The sequence below is a fragment of the Brachyistius frenatus genome, unplaced genomic scaffold (genome assembly GCF_029030835.1).
Source record: "Brachyistius frenatus isolate BFR_SWC_R1_liver_20210118 unplaced genomic scaffold, ASM2903083v1 Contig_61, whole genome shotgun sequence".
Taxonomy (NCBI): domain Eukaryota; kingdom Metazoa; phylum Chordata; class Actinopteri; family Embiotocidae; genus Brachyistius; species Brachyistius frenatus.
This window is the reverse complement of record NW_027210660.1, coordinates 1080426-1099503: the sequence shown is the minus strand read 5'-3', so window position 1 is coordinate 1099503 and position 19078 is coordinate 1080426. Positions and strand designations below refer to the sequence as shown.

The following is a 19078-nucleotide window of genomic DNA, read 5'->3' as shown; positions in this document are numbered from 1 at the left end:
GCAGCACCACCCTTCCCTCACCTTTTCACATACAGACACCTGTACACACTCTCTCTCTCTCTCACACACACACACACACACACACACACACACACACACACACACACACACACACACACACACACACACACACGCACACACACGCACACACGCACACACACACAGTGCGAAACAGGTATGCAGAGATGCAGAGACAGCGGTCATGTGTTTGCGTCATGACAGGAAACCAATGTCTTCTCCATGGTAACCTGTTAAGCCTGCACAGATAGACATCAGACAGAATGACTGAGTGCGTGCAACACGGACCCATGACATGACAGGACATGACAAAAGAAAAAAAAAAAAAAAAAATCTATTTTTACTACCTTCCGGTTCTAGCTTGTATGAATAATTGGTGTCTTGTGTGCACATGGGAGTTGTTTGCATGACACAGTTTAAAAGAGAATTAATTGATTCCATAATTATTTTCATCTTTTAATTTTTTATCTTTATATTTCAACATTTTGAATTTTTATTTTACTCTTATTCTCATAATGTATTTATTCTATTGTGTATGGCACACTAGTCCTTCAGCACAGCCTTGCAAGTATATCAGAGTGAATTTCACTGGACATATTATTTAAGCATGAAAAAATGAAAGGCCTTTGGAAATCCTTGTAAAAAAATCTCGTACAAAACTGTCGTCCAGCATGTCATAAAAATGTCATCCAAAATTGTAACAAAAAAAAATTATGAAATGAATCTTCTATTTTTATTGTAACATTAGCATCAGCAAAAACACCTGCAGCAAAAACTTTAACACATACCAAACTATAAATAAGTGAACATCTGAAAAAAGATTGTTTGTTCTGATGTGAGATAATACAACATGCCAACCTGTCGAATGCTGCGACTTCTTGTATCGTTTCAAATTAAAAGCCATCTAGTGTTTCATACACAGTCTAGCCATATGCTAGGTTTTGAACTGCTCTAGATAATCCAATAATTGAAATAATTTCCCCGTTAAATAAATACATTTATGTTGTGAACATCAGCAATATCTCTTAGTATCTTTTATTCACTGTAGACATTTAGAAAGTATAAATAATTTTTTGATACACACGCCAACATGAATAAAAGGAGTAGTGCTGGCACGTATCACTTGCACGAGCCATCAATATATATACATATATATATATATGTTGAGTACAACAAAAGCACCACTATGTCAGAGGTTATTCACGTTTTCTTTGTTTTTATTTTGAAGCACAGAAGTCATGCAGGTTGGCAAGTACATTTTTTTCCTGTTGCCCGCACTGTTAAACAGTATGCACTCATCCAATATGATTGCTTGGTGTCATCTCAGGTAATGGCTTTCTACTGTTTCCCTCCTCCACTGATATTTACAGTCATTTTAGTTTTGCATTTTTGATTATCATATTTTCCTAAATAGTAATAGTATCACTTTAAATACTATGTGAGGTGTATGGAATTATCATTTCTTTTTTACCATGAGAATTATTCATATTTTAAACTAAAATAAAAAGCAGAAAAATAGTATTGTGTAAACAATTCAAGTAAACGTTAAATGGAGGACTTTAAAAAAAAAAAATTCTTTGGTTTTCTCCATTTCCCCTTGCTGTGTTTACTTTTCGAGACATTTCAAGGCTCCTATGCTGTTTAAAATGTATAGACAAAAGACTGCCGTGCACAATTATTGTCAGTCAGATCTATCAAGCCAATAGATCAATTTGGCTTTTAATAATTTACGATAAATAATTCACTACCCAATTCACACAGATGCCAACACTGTCAGGTAAACATGATCTATTGTGTTCAGTAAATGTTTGTTTGGAGCAGGGTGACATTGACTGTTGTGTCTTGTCTCTGTGTGAGGTATGAAATGTCACCATTTGCGGGGGATGGAAAACAATACAGCTACCCATATAAAAACTAAAGCTCCCTTATGTGGGATAATGTGTTCGATTTCACAATGAATAGCCGTCTAAATACAGTTGAAGGCGTAAAGTTACAGGGTCTGTCTCGACACATCTCCAGAAGGAAATATAGCAGGTTAAAGTACTGAAATCATTCCAATAACCAGCCATTAACTATCCCCTGATGGACAGAACAACACAATCTACATATGCCTTTTTTCTTCCTGTTCCTGTGTTTTGTCTCCTGTTACTTACAAAGAAATGTTTTTCTGATAGAATACCAGGAAGTACGTACTGCCATTTAGCAAAGTTATTCAATGACTGCAGTTGTTGAATGTGTCAGCAGGGAGGAAGTGTCTCAAAGTGGACAAATTTGTGGACTTGTGTAAGCTGAACTATCTGCAGCTTGACATCAGCAAAAAACATGAGCTGGTGGTAGACTTCTGGAGGTCCAAGACTTCTACTCCGTTTTAGGGGAGAGATGGTGAAGATGGTCTACCAATACCTGGGGTTCCACTGGAACAGCAAAAAAGGACAGGAACAGGAACTTTGCATCACTCTACAGGAAGGGCCAGAGTCAGCTCTCCCTTCTTCAGTGTTTGTGGCACCATGTTACAGATATTTTATGAGTCTCTGGTATCGCGCCATTTTGAATGTGGTGGTCTGTTGGGGCAAAAGCCTGAGGGTGGACGACATCAAAAGTCTCAACTACCTTAATCAAAACCACCTTCAGCCAGAGACTCAGAATGACTAAATACTAAATGTTATAAGAGACCTTTCCTTTCTGTGGCTATCCAGTTATACAATTCACAATCCTGAGGAAATGTTACAAACCAGTTTCTTGCTGGGAGTAATGCATTTTTTCTGGGTACACAGCGATAAGGAACACCTGGTGTTGTACTCTTCCTCCTCATGTGCAGCAGCCGTTCATATCAGACCACAGTCAAAAACAAAGAGGATGATGGTGCTGTATGTGAACACTGCACAGGCAGAAGAACTCTTCTACATCATGAATATGGTACTGAAAACGAAAACACGTGTGGAGCTCTGCTGAGATCAGAGGAGTTTCATTATTTGTGAATTACAGCTAATTACAACGCCTGTTGTATGGATGTGTGCCACACCGCCCTCAAAACACACCACCATTGATGCAAGGAGCAACATCCCTCATGTCTACATCTCCTAATCGTAAGCAAACAGCAGTCACTGATACAACAGAGATACAGAAAATATGATGTTTTCATCATTCATTGACTGAGGGATGGTTTCTGGTTCCTGCTTTGTGTAGTGTTTGTGAGAAAACAACAACTCACCAATTAACACATTACATTCAGTTTGTTTCATCAGTATGAAACCTGAAGTGTGACACATGGGTTTTACAGGAGGGTTACAGTATGAGGCTGATTTTGTAAATAGCCAGGGTATCATTTTCCCTCTTGCTTCCAGTACTGCTGCTAAGCCAAGAATGGCACCGAGCTTCTTGTCTGGGTGCCAAATGTCAAACTATTTCTTTATGTTATTATTTGTGGTTAAATACAATTTAGAATGTTAACAATGAAGTTTAATGCCAGGGATAACAAAATGTAGAGTATTTTAATCCTCACATGACCAAAAGGCTGTGGTCAAGGCAATGTTCTCCATCTCTGCCATCTACTCTATATGATGTGTGTCGTTGCTTGATTGGCTTGACAAAAGTCACAGTGTAGATTCCAGCCTGTCATTATATATATAAAAAACTTATTTTCAGCAGAATGCAACATAATTTAGTGTTACCAATCTAACAAAAAAAAAAGGTAACAATTCAAGTGCACTGCAAAAAAATTAAATGAATGAATACAAATTTTCAAACATTCTCTGAGTGTTATTTTGTTTGCAGTGCACTTTGCAAAAGCTGGACACAGAGACAAGTTAATTCTTACTGTAGTTTTACTTACTTACTTTGGTCCCATCTAGTGGACAAGTAGTGAATAACACAAAAAGACAACAAACAAAACAAAACAAAACAGGAATCAAGCAGCTCATTGTGCTGTATATCCAATCATCCTGCTTTTAATACAAAGTCAAGATACAATATCTACATCTATGGTTTGAAAGGAAAGAACAGGTACATAAGTGAGGGGGATGGCATCATCAGAGCTGGCCCTCAATACATTTCTTATCATGTTTTTGTGTGTTCCTTTTATATTTCTCTTGACACAATAATCCATTAAAAATCGAAGGAATAACATATTTCATATATGTCAAACATTGTCAAGACTTCTGGACCACACATAGAGTTTGTATGAGAATAATTTCAGATTCAAACAATAACTTTTGAAGGTGTGTAAAGTGTGTAGCTAGGCAATTCTTACCCTTTCTCTGTCAAAAATACACTTGCTACCATGTGCTTCCAGGCAAACTAAACATCAGCAGCTTGTCAGGAGGTTTTCACTGAGAAGTCTGCTCTATACATCTAATTTCTCTGATGCCCTTTTACACCTATCCCAGTGGGCTCTGTTGCTATGATCCCACTGCTGCTGTTGCTATGTAGGTTGAGTGGGAGGAGGGCATCAAAAGGGCGTCACTGTAAACTTAAACTAGTTCTGCCTCTATTGTACATCTCTAGCTAACTAGTTGGACATCAGTAATCAGTATCAAATAGCACCCTACACAGAGGGCATACTTTATAATAGTAAAGCAAATTAAAAAAAAAAGCACCAAAACTGACCATTAAAAATGAAAACAAACTATGACAATATCATACTTTAACATTGGCTCGCAAAAGAAACAAGTAAACAACATCGTTTGCGGTTATAATTACTATAAATCTCAAATAAATAAAAACAAAAGTAAAAAGTAACAAAATAGAATAATAAATATCTTTAAAAATCATATGAAATAAATATGACAAAGTGAACAATAACAATAAGGCTTTTTTGCGACAATAAGTACTACATCACATCCAATCCCACATTATATCTTGTGCTCAGACGTATGCAACTGTACTGTATAGGACTCCAATGATTGACTGTATGTACAAAATTGTTGAATTTGCCCAAGATGTCTGATAGAACGGAACATCGCTGTGCTCTTTAATCACGACGTGGGACCAATTATGATAATATGTCAAATTAAGAAAAGATATACACTGATATCAAGGACTTGTGTATTTGTACTGGAGTTAGACAGAGGGGGAAAACATCAATTGGTAAAGTCGGGATGTTCTATACAGAGGGAACAGAGAGAGAGACATTTTAATGTGGTTTAAATGGAGGTGGGAAAAGGGGGGAGAGGACTGCTGAAAGTGAGCAATTCACCACTGGCTCTGAATATTTTCTGGATTTCTGTCATTATCTTTCGCTGCCAGTAGCCTTGACTTGCAAAAAATATATGAGAAGGATTTAACTGCAAAGTGGTGCAATTCAAGTAGGGATGCTTCAGCGGAGGAAGATAATCAGGAAACAACTTTCATCCTCAAGTGAAGATAACGTACGACAATGAAAGTTTAGCACACAATGCACGAGTGTTTAAGCAGCGTGTTGAAACACAAGAAAAGAAAAAGTCAGCATAAGGCAGAGACATACAGTAAAAACACAAAAATCTACAGAAATGGACTGCTTTAAAATTTGAGTGAAAGAAATTGACTTCTTTCATGAGCTTCTCTTTCAGTGAGCCACTGCTGAACTGAAACAATGGGACTGACATCAAGAGGAGCGGAGCCGGAGGATGAACAAGGACTACGCAAATAGCAAGCAAGCTTTGTTGAATGAAGAGTGCACTGGACTACAAGTGTAAGCCCAGTAAAGGATATGGTGGGCTCTAATCACTGCCCTGAGGAGAGCTGTTACTCAGTGAGGACTCGATTGAGAGTGTGTGTGTGTGTGTGTGTGTGTGTGTGTGTGTGCGTGCGTGCGTGTGTGTGTGTGTGTGTGTGTGTGTGTGTGTGAGAGAGAACTGATCTTTTACCATATTTTAAGAGCGGTCTCTAGTCTGGCTTTGTGTTATGCTGGATGACAGAAGGAGCCATCTCTCCTTATAGGCCACAGTTCATGTTCACGCTGCATGGTTTCTCTTGGCACTGTGCATTGGGGTAAATGAGCATCCACATGGTTCTCCAACAGTCCTCGGGGTGGTGAGTCCATACTGTAGGCTTCTGCTGCGGCATAACCTAGTCTTTTGCTTTAAACTACAGGACTACCTGTGGTAGCAGTAGACACCTTTGAAATAGACTAACAGACACATAGAAATGTTCACCTTTACACTTTGTAACCCCTTTAGTACACCAAACCAATAGATACAAAGTTGAGGATAAAAAGCCCATTGAGGGTGCAGCAAATATCCAGGCTCTTTGTGTGTTTTTTTTTTAAATTTTTTTAATTTTTTTTAAATCTTTTTCTATTTTATACACATAGAGTATCATAATTCCTTTTCAGAAGCCATTTGTATTTCACTGGTTCATATTGGAGATAGCTGACCACAACACACATGTATTATACGTCCTTCACACTGGAACACTGAGGTAAGTTATATGGATTACACATGGATAGTCTCCACACCCACCGGTTCCTCAGGGAGACTCCTGATGAGCGTGGGTGCTGCTAGACAGAGATTTCTTGTTTGCCGTTTTTGTTGCTTTTTGTCCTTGTTGGTGTATAATTCGTCTTTGAATCTTGCTCCCGGAAAAAAAGGTTCAATGTTCACGTTATTTCAGGCCGTCTTTCCCTTGTGTCACTTGTTGGTTTGTTGGTGGACCTCGAAGCAGAAAGATGGATGCATGGTTGTCTCTTCTCTTACGTTGCATAGTGGTCGAAGCTACCCAGGTACTCGAGGGCAGCCTGGTAGCAGAACTGGTATTCATCCTGGGTGAGATAGAAGGATAACATTTTTTTACATTAGCCATGAAGAGATATGAACTTCCTGTTTCCTGCATGACTGCTCAAAACACCTATCTAGAGTTCATTTCAAAGCTGATATTTTGGAAAGATTGTTGGATCCTGACTTTATGTTGGGAATGCTGAGTGTCATATTTAAAAAAATTCAATTATGAATATGCATAACAAGCAGAGCATGTCATGTTTACAAATTGACATTCACACTCTGCCTTCAGTGCTACACAACGTTCTGATTAGCCAAAAAGGAGTTCTGTGATTCTGCACTCTATGGTTATTCCTCAAAGACCGAGATGTGTGAGACACAAACTGAAACTGAATTTCAAGATCTGAATTTGAATTGTGAGAGCTGAATGTGGGAGTATTACAGATTTGAGACGGCAGTTTCAGGAAAAAATATTGCAATTTTATCATATAACATTCAGTTTGAAGTTTATTGAAATTCACTGATGAATTTAATAGATTCAATTTAAAATGATGCTCCTCAGATTCAGTTTTTCAATGCAATTATGTTTTTCAAATAATTTTTTTAATGCTATTATTCAAGTTGGGAAATTCAAATTCCAATTTAAATGATTTAACTTCAGTTTCAATCGGGGAATTGCTTTCAGCTGTGTCAAGATAAAAAAAAAATAATGCACCAACAAAGCACCTGGTCACTCCTCAGTTTATGGGTGGAACTAGATTTGCTATTCAAATAACCTGGGTTGGATGGAAACATTGAAAATTGAGTCGGTGAGACAGTAGTAAAGATACTTGTGTTGCACCTGCCGCCGCTGTTGGCCAAGTGTAAAACAAGAGCCCAAAGTTTAATGCAGGTAAACTTTCCTTTATATAATCAAATTGTCACAAGTGGCAGCAGGTCACCTTTAATATAATATTAAAGTAAAAGAAGGATTGCTTCGACCAGCACCATTACTGTGCTGTACCTGTACTGTCACTGTGTCTCTACAATGCTTAACCAATCGGTTTTTTACCTCAGTCTGCACCATGGCTGGTCTCTGTGTCCGCAGCATTTTGACAGTCTGGAAGATGTCCACCGCCCCTTCGTAACGCATCCTCTCCAGGACAATACTCAGAGTGATGAAGACACCTGTCCGTCCCACGCCAGCACTGCAGCCATAAAGGAAAACATTTACCTGAGTTTTACAGTGTGTCACACCTCTGATAACAAAGTGCTACACTTTGACAAAGCTGCTGCAGTCATTGTGCAATCGAGAGTTAAATTAAAATGTATTTGAATTAACAATGTCAAGTTTTTTCATGAGCTGAAACAACTGCTTACCTGCAGTGAACGCTGATTGGTCCATCCTGGCCAAACTGCTCCTTGGTTTTGTGCACTTGGCCAATGAAATCGATGAAGCCCTCCCCAGATTTGGGCACACCCTGCTCTGGCCAATCAGTGAACTGGAACTGACGCACCGTTCGTGACTGGCCATCCTGAAGGAGTGTGGAAGTGGTAAAAACAATGAAAAGACAAAGTTGACCTGAAAGTCGATCTAACATATTTTCCACACGTCAAAGTGTTTATAATAAAATATATAGTTACTGTTTATGCAAGGTAAGGATTTCAAAATGACTATTTACTGAGCTTTGTCTTGCTGTATTGATTGAGGAGTGAGACTTTGCCAGGCAATATCCTTTTTTCCTTCTAATGATTACTGTTACCTGACCCTGGATCAGTGGCTGTGGTTAACTTAAAGCTTCAACGTCAGTACGTCTGCTATTGTCAGCCACTCAGTAGGCAATTACATCTTTTCTCTTCTGCTCAGCCTTTCTGACTCCCCTTTAATGGAGATCAATAGAGCATCTGTCAACGTGGCGTCAGTGCAGGACAGGCTTAACTGGAGTTATCTATGACAGGCACATGAGTGCGCGTGAACGTGCACGCACGCACGCACACACACACACACACACACACACACACACACACACACACACACACACACACACACACACACACACACACACACACACACACACACACACCCGCTGTCAAGGTAATCTGGAGACAGCACAGTTGAATGAGTAATCCGCAACGTCTTGTCAATAATGCTGATCTGTTGTGTACACGCATTCACATACAAAACACACACAAACCAACACACACCACAGGTCGATAGGACATGCTCTGTGCCACTGACTTCCTACAGCGCTGATGGAACAGAGTCGAAAACAGTCAAGGAGCGAGATGTTGCACAGGAGAACACGTCTTTAAACTCCCAGACAGTGTGAACCCACCCTGGCATCTGTAACTTTGAACTCTCGGAGGATGTACTGAGGCATGTTGTACTCCGCCATGGGATCCACCACAAAGTATTGATACCTGGCTGAGCGCTCGGCGGGCCAGTACTGATGACACTTCTCCTGACAGAGCAGAACACAAAACAAGTATTGATTGAACTGAACTGAAACGTTACAAGACCTTTTATTTGTTGCACTTTGTGTGTGTGTGTTTTATTTTCTCCGTACCCGTCCCATTTCTCTCAACTTAGTCAGCATGACTACTATGGTGGAGTTGTGTTCCCACAGCATCCTCCAGAAGTCCTCTGTTGTCTCAGCCAGTGGACCCTGGGTGGCAATGTAGCCTCTCTGCTGCACACACACACACACACACACACACACACACACACACACACACACACACACACACACACACACACACACACACACACACACACACACACACACACACACACACACACACACATTATGTAGCCTCCTCCTCCCTTCATGCTCCATGTTTCTTCATCTGTCAAGCATCAGACTGAAAAGGGGGTCAGGCCTCAGGCAAAAAGAGGAACACTCAAAACATGTGCGTACGAATGAATGCTTTGCTATGAATGCCTGAATCATCAGAAAGTCGTCAGCGTGCGTCCCCTTCACAGGGACCGAAGCACTGAGACAAACAGTGGGCGCATGTATACAGTAATGACAGATCTGACAGGACGTGACAGGTGAGAGCAGTGTGGTGAAAACCTATCCAACCCATTCACTCATCAAGTCATCATCATCATCGGAGGACGGGGGGAGAGGAGAATGGGGGGGGCGGGGGGGTCAGGTCATATTAGTGTTCGCAGGAGGAAAACATACCTGTATCCGTCGATGTAACTGGCGTTGATGTAGTCGGAGCCCTCCAGGCCTCTGATTGGCTGGAGACACACGCGAGTCGTTTCATAGGGCATGATGTTGACCAGTCGGTTCTTGAATTTGTTGCAAGGCAGGTTGGCTGTGACAAACCGGGACGTGTGGGCTTTGGTGTTTGCCAGTCGCTAGATGGAGAGAAAATGAGCATGTAGGATAAATCTTTTTTTTTTTTAACTTCAAATGATATTATCGAGCAAATCACAATTGATTTTTCATGCTAGAATGCAAGATGTTCTGGATGATTTGGGACCCACTGGGTCGTGAATGAAGCAGTAGCTATAATCTTTAGGGCTGCAACTACATTTAATATAGATTAATCTGCCCAATATTTTCTCTAGTATTTGATTAATTTATTTGTCCAAAAATGGTAGAAAATAGTTTACTTGTTTCCCAAGTTTCCCAGAGCCCAAGGTGACATTTAAATTTTTTATTTTGTTAAATCAACAATCCAAACCCCAAATAATAAAATTTGTGTCAAAGAAGCAAGACAAACAGAAAACACACATTTTTAGAATACATACTAAGTCTTTGAAATTTTTGGGACATTGACCAATCAATTAAATTGACTAATTGTTTCAGCTTTATTAATCTTTGCCTTTTTTTTTTGTTGCCAAATCCTCAGTGGTGTAATCTTTTCATACCTCTAAAAATATATTCAGGAATGATTTTAGAGGCAACAATGGACTCTAGTTTAACCTCTCACATACACACGCAGCCAGTGACATTGTAAACAGACTTTTTTTTTTTTTTTCATTTCAAGCCCAAGTTTCTATGCTACAGTACTTTTTTTTAAATATCAGAATATAATTTATTATGCCACAATATTTTCCATCCATTTCATTTTAATACTTTGCAGCCATGTGAAACTGCCCCTGGCCTCGTCCCTACCTTAAACTCTAGCTCCATGCCGGTGACATGCTCTCCGCTCTCCACCTTGGACAGCTTCTGCATGTAGGAGTACAGACTCCTGGCGGCCACCTCAGTGTTCCCGCAGGCCACAGCCTCCAGCAGGGACTCGTGTATGAAGCTGTATTGGTCTTCTGTTTGCACCATGTAGTTCCTCTGGGAGCGCATCAGGGTCACGTGACCGTAGATGTCCACAGTGCGCTCGTGTCGAATGCGCTCCAGCATGGCATCGATGACGATAAAGCAGCCAGTGCGACCAACACCAGCACTGATAGAGTGGGATATATATATATATATTTTTTATATTTCATTTAATAGGAATAATTCAACATTTAGTGAAATTTTTGTTTTGGCTTTCTGGCTGAGAGTTAGATCAGAAAAGTACTCCTCTCAGGTCTGTCCGATAAATGTGAAGCTAAAGCTGATTAGCTAAATTTAGCCTGAAGACTCAAAATTAACTAGACTAACAGCTCTTCTGGAGCTCACTAATTAACACATTTCAAATTGAAGTGTAAAGAATTGAAGTGTAAAAATCAAAAACTTCAGTTAACTAGGTTAGGTTAGTTAATATGCACTGGACTACTTCTTGGCCGGGTGCAGTGATGAAATCTTCTCACCAGGAGGATTCAAACAATGGTGACTGCAGGGAGTTTAGTGTTGCGCTTGGCAAAGAAGCTGTTCCCAATATTACCACCCACAAATCCACACCTTTCCATTTGTACACTTCGGTTTTTGTACCGAAGTGTGACTTAGTGCCGGATTTTCTCACATTTGCATTGAGTCAGGCTAGCTGCTAAATTAACCATTACCTCACTGAAACTTCACAGTCATGATGAAAATAGCACCGATCTTCGCATTTAACTCTCTACGAGAAAGATAAACTTGTATGTGTGCGTACCTGCAGTGAGCAATGATGGGTCCGGCATCAGGAGGGTTGCATGCTTTGACCCTGCGGAGGAAGTTGAGGAAGGGGGTGGGATACTCTGGCACACCATGATCTGGCCAGGCCGTGAACTGGAACTGACGCACCTCTCTCCTCTCACTGTTTCCACTCTGATATTAGAAACAGGAAGGAAAAATTATACTTTACAGAAGTCATAACTGTCTGTACGCACATCATGAATTTACGGCAACAGAGTCTTGTTTGTTTGCTAGCTTCATTATTATTGAATCACAAGGGAATAGAAAATTTGATTGAGTAAACGGTACTCAGAAATTTCTTTGTTAATCACGACTCCTTTATAATTCCTTTCAGTAGTAGGCGGATTTGAAAAGATCATAAATAATAGAAAATCCTATACACTGTACCTTCTCTACAAAAAAGACTCTCAGTTCTGAATATTTTATATGCAATACTTTCTACTGTATGACATTTCTCCTAACTTGACGTTTCACAACACATCAACAAAAATGTAGAGAAGCGGTGCTACATTTGGAAGCTACAGTTGGCCTAGTTTCTGTGTTTGTAAGTAGGCCACAGAGGTACGCCAGTCTGATGGTCCTAGATTAGCCCTGTGCTATAAGAAACTGCTCTGCTTCCAACAGCGATCAAATCTCAGCGCCTGACACGGGGAGGCTGGCCTGGTTTGAATGCTCCACGCAGCCCAGACTAATCTATTATCCTACATGTGTCCACATGCGCCGCTCGCTCTGTGACGGAGGAAACTCATGATTACTCCAGTTGCTCCTGGTTCCAAAGTGTAAGCTTGAGAGATCAAAGCAGTTTGCAGTGGATATGGCAGTGAAGTTAATAGAGGTGAGGGCAGAGTGATGAGGTAAGGGTGGATACAGATGGAACAGGACGCTTGAAGAGGGAGAAAAAAAAAGAGCAAAATAATTTACCTTATGCAGTGAAAAGGTGCGAACGCAGAAAGTGGCCAGCTCCATTGTGTCCAGCAGAGAGACCTGAATCATCCCATATGTCTCTGTGCCACGACTTGGCCAGTACTGATCACACTTTATCTGCAAGGATAAAGGAAAAGCAGCATCATTGTTTCTACTGCTATGACTGTTTTCAGACAGGACAAAAGCAACACTCTTGTTCACTTTGATCAGATTTGTTTACACACAGACTTTTCAACTATAAATTGCAGCTAAGGCAGACACTTCAGGTAATGAAAATTGTGGATGAGGGTCAGTGGGTGAAGGCCTGCTTTCCTACCCGTGACTTCTCCTCCAGACGAGTCATCATGACGACAGAGGCGGCCCGCTGCTCCCACACCATCCTCCAGAAGTCCCCGAACGTCTCCGCCAGCGGGCCCTGGGTAGCGATGTATGCATTCTGCTTCCTGTAGCCATCAATGTAGTTGGCGTTGATGTAATCGCTTCCAAGGATACCTGCAAAACGAGACACTTGTGAGACTCATGCTAAACTGCAATCTGCATAAGGAGGCATAATAAATTAACCTTGGTGTACGACATCAAACGATCTAAAGAATTGGTTGTTTCTGGCAGCAGTGGCCTCCGAAAGGCAGGCTGCTGGATGACTAGCGGACGACAACAAACAAACAAACAAACAAACAAGACTCTGTTGCCGTAAATTCATGAGCTCCAGATCAAATCCATTCCCCTCGTTCTTGTTCTGGAGGAGTGCTGGTTGCACTTGAATGCACTCGCGCTGTTTGTCAGTCTCATGTCGCTGCACACAGCCGGTCTCCAGCACTGTTTGCAATTTCAGATTTCATCCATCACGCAGCTCTACCAACCCCCCCCCCCCCAACACACACACACACCCTGAACTCGAATATGCTCTCCCATCGGAAACTCTAAACATCTTTAACTTGAGACTCATTTCCAGCTAATCCTCACCTTCAATGGGAGTCAGGATGACTCTGGTGTGGTCGTATGCGATGACGTTAGCGTAGCGGTTTTTGGGCTTGTTAACCTCCAGGTTGGAGTGTTCCCAGGTGAACTGCTGACTGGGGTCGATCGACTGGAAAGAAGCGGCAAAGACACATTCATTTTGTGGGGCGGTATATTTTCGTAATGCATTTTAGGATAATGGAAAGAGAGTGCTTGGTAATGTGGGCAAGTTACAGCAATGAATTGCACTACTAAATAAATCATGAACATATAAGCCTGCAAACAGATAAACAAAAGTCAAATCACATTTGCTTTATGAATCGAAGCCTTAACAGGCTTAACATCTCTAAAAAATAGGGATGTTATGTCTTTACTTATATGGGATGATAATGCAATTCTCACCTCGTACTCCTGGGAGAGTCTCAGGTTGTCGTTAGCTTTCAACAGCTCGATGTGCTCAGCCAGCTCGCTGATGGGTATGGGAGGATGGCTCATCATTCCTACAATACAACAAGGGTCAGAGGTGCACCGGGTCCAAGGAGATGCACACTAAAGCTGAATAACCCAAATTACTGCAGGTTGACATCACTCATATGCAAAGATGTGAAGATAATTATACAATCAGACAACATCACATATCATTAAGGAACATGCTGAGGCAGAAAATCAATTTTGATCCATGTGCGAGGACAAAGTGAGGCGAGAGTTGTTTGTAAATTGTTTTTCTTTGATAAATTGCTTTCTCTGATCAGAGAAGCAGCGACTCAGAGAAAACAAACACACACACAGAACACTAATTAGGAGGGTTGCACACACACACACACACACACACACACACACACACACACACACACACACACACACACACACACACACACACACACACACACACACACACACACACACACACACACACACACACACACACACACATACAGAGGAAGAAACCTATGCCTCCTACAGTCATTTCTTTGCACAGCTGGAGTGAGAAAAGAGAAGCGATAGAAATCCACTCTCGATTCAGAAAGCAAATGGGTGCAACAATAAATCAAAGTAACACTGCTATTTGTACAATAAACACAATCCATAATGCCAAAGTCAGAATGCATCTTTGATGTTTCTTGAAACATTATTCATGTCGATGCCCCAGGGAAAGCATTTCAGTCATTCTTCTGCTGCCATCAAACCGAGGCTCAGCTCAATGCTTATTTTCCTCTGCACACTGGCACTGCAACACCCCACAGGTAACCACGACAAAATGCTCCTGTCACGACCAAGATGACCTCAGATAGCATCAGACGGTTTTGTTGAAAACAAATTTCATCGGTGCCGAGCATCTCAAAAGCACAAGAGAGGAGAAGTGGGCGAGGAGGGAGCTTCAAGGTTCCTGCACCACGAGATAAAAAAATTGTGATGATGAAAGCCGGCGTGCGATATATGTGGGGTTTTTCTTTGGAAGATGTAAAAATAAAACTCTTCATCTACTGATTAAAAAAAAATGTAGTCTCTTTGACCTTTTATGTGCATCCTGGCAGCCGCTAACCTTTCTCCATGGTGGCACATCTCGCCACCTTTTCAACAAAGACTTTGTAACGTTTCTATAAACTGCAACCATGAAAATATACTGAGAACAGTGATTAAATTCCTTCAGGTCATGAGTTATTTGGATGTTGTTTCCAGAGTGGAAGAAGTGAAAGCGAAGCGTTATCGGCCCGGTGCCACGGCCAACACAGCTGTGTTGTTAGATCTCACTCGGCAGGGGGTGTGGAGCGGGAAAATCCACAGAGTTACTTCAAAGTTGGGCTTTAGTTTGCTATACTGGTGAAAACAGAACCAATTCCTTTACAAATGACCACAAGTAACCCACAACACACCTTTTGATGTATCATTTTGAGCTCTAAACATACAAGACTGATGAAACAGATTTGTGTCTGTTCTGGTGCTGCTATCTGCAGCTTGGCATGTGGAATGTGGGCGAGTAGAGATGATCAGATTTTGTCACACCGTTATGACTCAGCACTGACTGTACTACCTGGGCAGCGGCCATTTTGATCTTAGGAAGCTGCCAGGTACATGTTGGCTGTGAAGCGGAGGCGAAATTTTGAAATCTTGTCTGCCTATTCTTACCAAGGATAAAATTAGTGGCATGAATATTTCATTTAAACAGTAAGCAATTGGAAGTAGACTCTATTATGCAAATACAAAGTGTGTGTTTGGGTGCTTCTTACCAGGCGTCTGGAAGTTGATGCGCCTCATCTCCACTGGGTCTGTTGGGTGATGGGCCATCATCTCTGCGTTGCTCAACAGGCTCTTGGTTCCCGGTTCAGAGTCTTTGCGCTTGCTGCTCAGACACCGAAAAGTCAAATGAGCAATTAGCACATGCAAACAACCAGGGACAGAAAACCAGACTCACTGCTGACACATCATTAGCATGTCTACTTGATTCAAGTAAATAGTGCATTAAAAGATATGGTGTTTTACAGCTTTGTATAAGTTTCCCGTACAACAGCTGGTATCATGTAATTACTGCGGGTTAAAACGAACAAAGAGCTTGACATTGGCTTAATCTTACCTGTCAGGTTTGCTGCTTCCAGTGAAACAAGAGCAAGGCGAGGAATAATTAGAGGAAGAAAAGGAAGGAAACAGACAGGCTGTTAGAGACCAAAATCAATATCTTGCATTTGTATTCAAAAGCCTGATGGCTTGCAGCACATATCACAGGCCTACAGCGGGGTCGGACTGTTTGACGGCTGTCTGAGGGCAGAACGAACTTCTAAATTGGAACAAATTTGATTAAATTTTTGTATTTGTGGGAGAGCAGCTGAAGATTAAACAAATCTGGTTCAGGGAACATCAGCGGCAGCCGCAAGCAGAACACAAGCACCAGACGATGTATGTTGTGTAAAACACATCAGTGAGTCACACTGGGTGACATGTTATTTAATTACAATTAGCATTGGCACTGTAGTTTACTCTGAGTCAGCCCATCATACACAGTCCTGCTGCTGTAAGCACTCACTCGAAAAGCAAATCCAATGCTGAAAATTGTCCCCAACGAAGACATTATTGGCACTCATTTGAGAAGTGTTTGTTGAAAATTACAGGGCCCAGATGTTTTAGATGAATGTCTCACTTATCTGTGGGACATTTAACATTTACATATTCTGGAAGTGTGAATGGGTTTGGGCTGAGAGCCACAAAAAGGCCAGTTATTGATATTGTGAAAAATATAGAATAAAGCCAGTCTTATCCTCCACAGGTCATAATCAAAGCTTGCTTTGGCATTTACCTGGTGTACCCAACAGTCTGAGAAGTGACATTTTGTTTTTATGAAGTTCGACCCACTCACTTTTTGTAAAGGAGGATGGCGATAACGATGCAGATGATGAAGACGACAGCCAGGACGGGTCCCACCACCCAGATCAGACCATCACCTGCATCAAAGGGCTGCGGGTCTGAGTCCGGGGCAATCACTGGGTCTGTATAAGGGCTGGCCACGTACATCTTCTGTAAACAAACATGCAGGAACAGAGCCAGGAAAATTGTGTAAGACCCTGGAAGTGCTGGTGTTTTTGTTGATAAATGATCATTAACATGGCATCTCCGAGGGTTTTACTTTTCTCGGGAGATATAATAACATGAACAGCTGACATTAATAACAATACATTATGTTTGTATAATGCTTTTCAAGATACTCAAAGACACTTTACAGGTTAAAGTGATCAAAGCAACACAATAAAAGTATAAATCACACAACATTAGTCACATTAAAATCCATCAATAACAGTCAAGACAATTTAAATCACACATTAAAAGCAACTCTAAAAGGGTAAATTGTTGTACTGAATTAGGCTATTCAGTACAACAATTCCACAAACTATGAGCCAGGAAAAAAGGTGTATAATGAAATCTAACGCTCTTTTTTTAATTTATTTTTTAAGTAAACATTCAAGCATGACTTATTTTTATGAAAGGGCTGGTTACCCTATGATCATAATAGTATCCCTCGTTTCTTCTGTCTATATGCTGCAGTGTCCTTCGGCAAGATACCGAACCCTAATTTGCTCCTGATGGTAGGCAAGTACCTTCACAGGGCAGCTGTGTCAATATTATTGTGTGAGCGTTTTTTTGAGTGGTAAGCGGTGTAAAGCGCTTTGAGACTGCTATGGTGATAAAATGCTGTATAAGTGCAGACCATGTGCATACGTGTGTGAGATTATATTTGATCTGTCTTTGACATTAAAGACAACATTTAAAGAATGTACATAAGCTTATTGATGTTTTAACTGTTGCCTTCTTGTTAGTTAAGAAGGTCTTTTGAAGAGCATCTCTTGGACTAAAAGCAATCCTTATAAAAAAAGAAAAAAAATCTAATAATAAAAAAAAAGGAAAAAAAAATCAAGTTAAATTCAAGTTGTATATTTATGTCTTTTCCAATTTAAATGCACATACAAAACCAGCAGAGCACAAGGTAATATCTCTTCCACTGCCACAGTAGGTACACTCACTCTTTATTAGCGGTGGTGATGGAGGAACGTGAAGGTTATTGCCTTTTGCTTACAACACTTTGACTGACGGGAATTTTATTGTTTTAGCAGCCAGGCCATATTGATTACGATGTATAGTGACAGCCTGCGGCAGGGAAACACAGGCGTGGGGGGGAAAGAGGGAGTGGTTATAAAACAACAAAGGGAAAGAGACGGGACGTAGTGGCTCTCGTACCCCGGTTGTGGAGTTCAGCTCAGCCAGGATGAAGAAGACGTACTCCTGGCCGGGCTCCAGAGCTCGGTTCTCAAAGCCTCCGTAGTCCAGCTGGTCCCCCAGGGTGAAGAAGGCCGGTAGGGTGGCAGGTGTGAAACGGGCTGTGAAGTAAGCCCTGCGCAGGTCCACCTGCTTCTGCTGTCGAGAATCCCTCTGCCTTTGACTGATGTCTTTTAACAGCTGTGAGATGGAGAGAGAAGAGGAAGACAACAGACAGGGAGAAGACACCGACAAGAAAAATTAGACTTTCCAATATCGATGACTAATGTTTAAACACTGATATTGAAATAAAAAGGGTAAGCATTGCCAAGAGTGTTTAGAGATGGGATTGTGTGTGTGTGTTTATAGGTCTTTTCCCCCTTCCAGGCTCAGACATCGGTGGGGGCCATCATTGTTGTGGTTCTCACCTCCTCTAGGTCCATTTCATCTGGGCTCTTGAGGTGTCTGATGACGCCGCGGGCTTTTCGCAGCGGAACCACAACAACATAAACATTCCTGTGGGAGCAAAAGAGGATGAATAACATAACACCAGCTGCACTCACACAATAACAAACGGTCGCTAACTATTTTCATGTTTCCCTGGCAACTTGTTGCACTACACAGCGGTATCTTAACATCTTATCAGTCATGTACTGTTATCATCATGCCCCCCATTGTTGCAGGATGTAATCGTCTGAC

The 19078-nt window shown here is 41.2% G+C and overlaps 1 protein-coding gene across 1 annotated transcript in view; it reads right to left on the bottom strand.

Moving 5' to 3' along the window:
- Positions 1–3949: 3949 nt before the first annotated feature.
- LOC138625292 (receptor-type tyrosine-protein phosphatase S-like) overlaps positions 3950–19078 on the bottom strand; it is a 69190-nt gene continuing 54061 nt past the window's right edge. Inside the window, exons 20-36 of the mRNA XM_069706114.1 lie at positions 18808–18895; positions 18362–18580; positions 16989–17146; positions 16212–16226; positions 15868–15980; positions 14042–14139; positions 13646–13769; positions 12999–13174; positions 12680–12799; positions 11736–11890; positions 10820–11105; positions 9874–10056; positions 9257–9379; positions 9026–9151; positions 8070–8224; positions 7762–7897; positions 3950–6754 (exon numbers count right to left, since the gene is read on the bottom strand). Coding sequence (XP_069562215.1) covers positions 6686–6754; positions 7762–7897; positions 8070–8224; positions 9026–9151; positions 9257–9379; positions 9874–10056; positions 10820–11105; positions 11736–11890; positions 12680–12799; positions 12999–13174; positions 13646–13769; positions 14042–14139; positions 15868–15980; positions 16212–16226; positions 16989–17146; positions 18362–18580; positions 18808–18895 — 2344 coding nt within the window. The 3' untranslated portion in view covers positions 3950–6685. The remainder of the gene's footprint in view (positions 6755–7761; positions 7898–8069; positions 8225–9025; positions 9152–9256; positions 9380–9873; positions 10057–10819; positions 11106–11735; positions 11891–12679; positions 12800–12998; positions 13175–13645; positions 13770–14041; positions 14140–15867; positions 15981–16211; positions 16227–16988; positions 17147–18361; positions 18581–18807; positions 18896–19078) is intronic.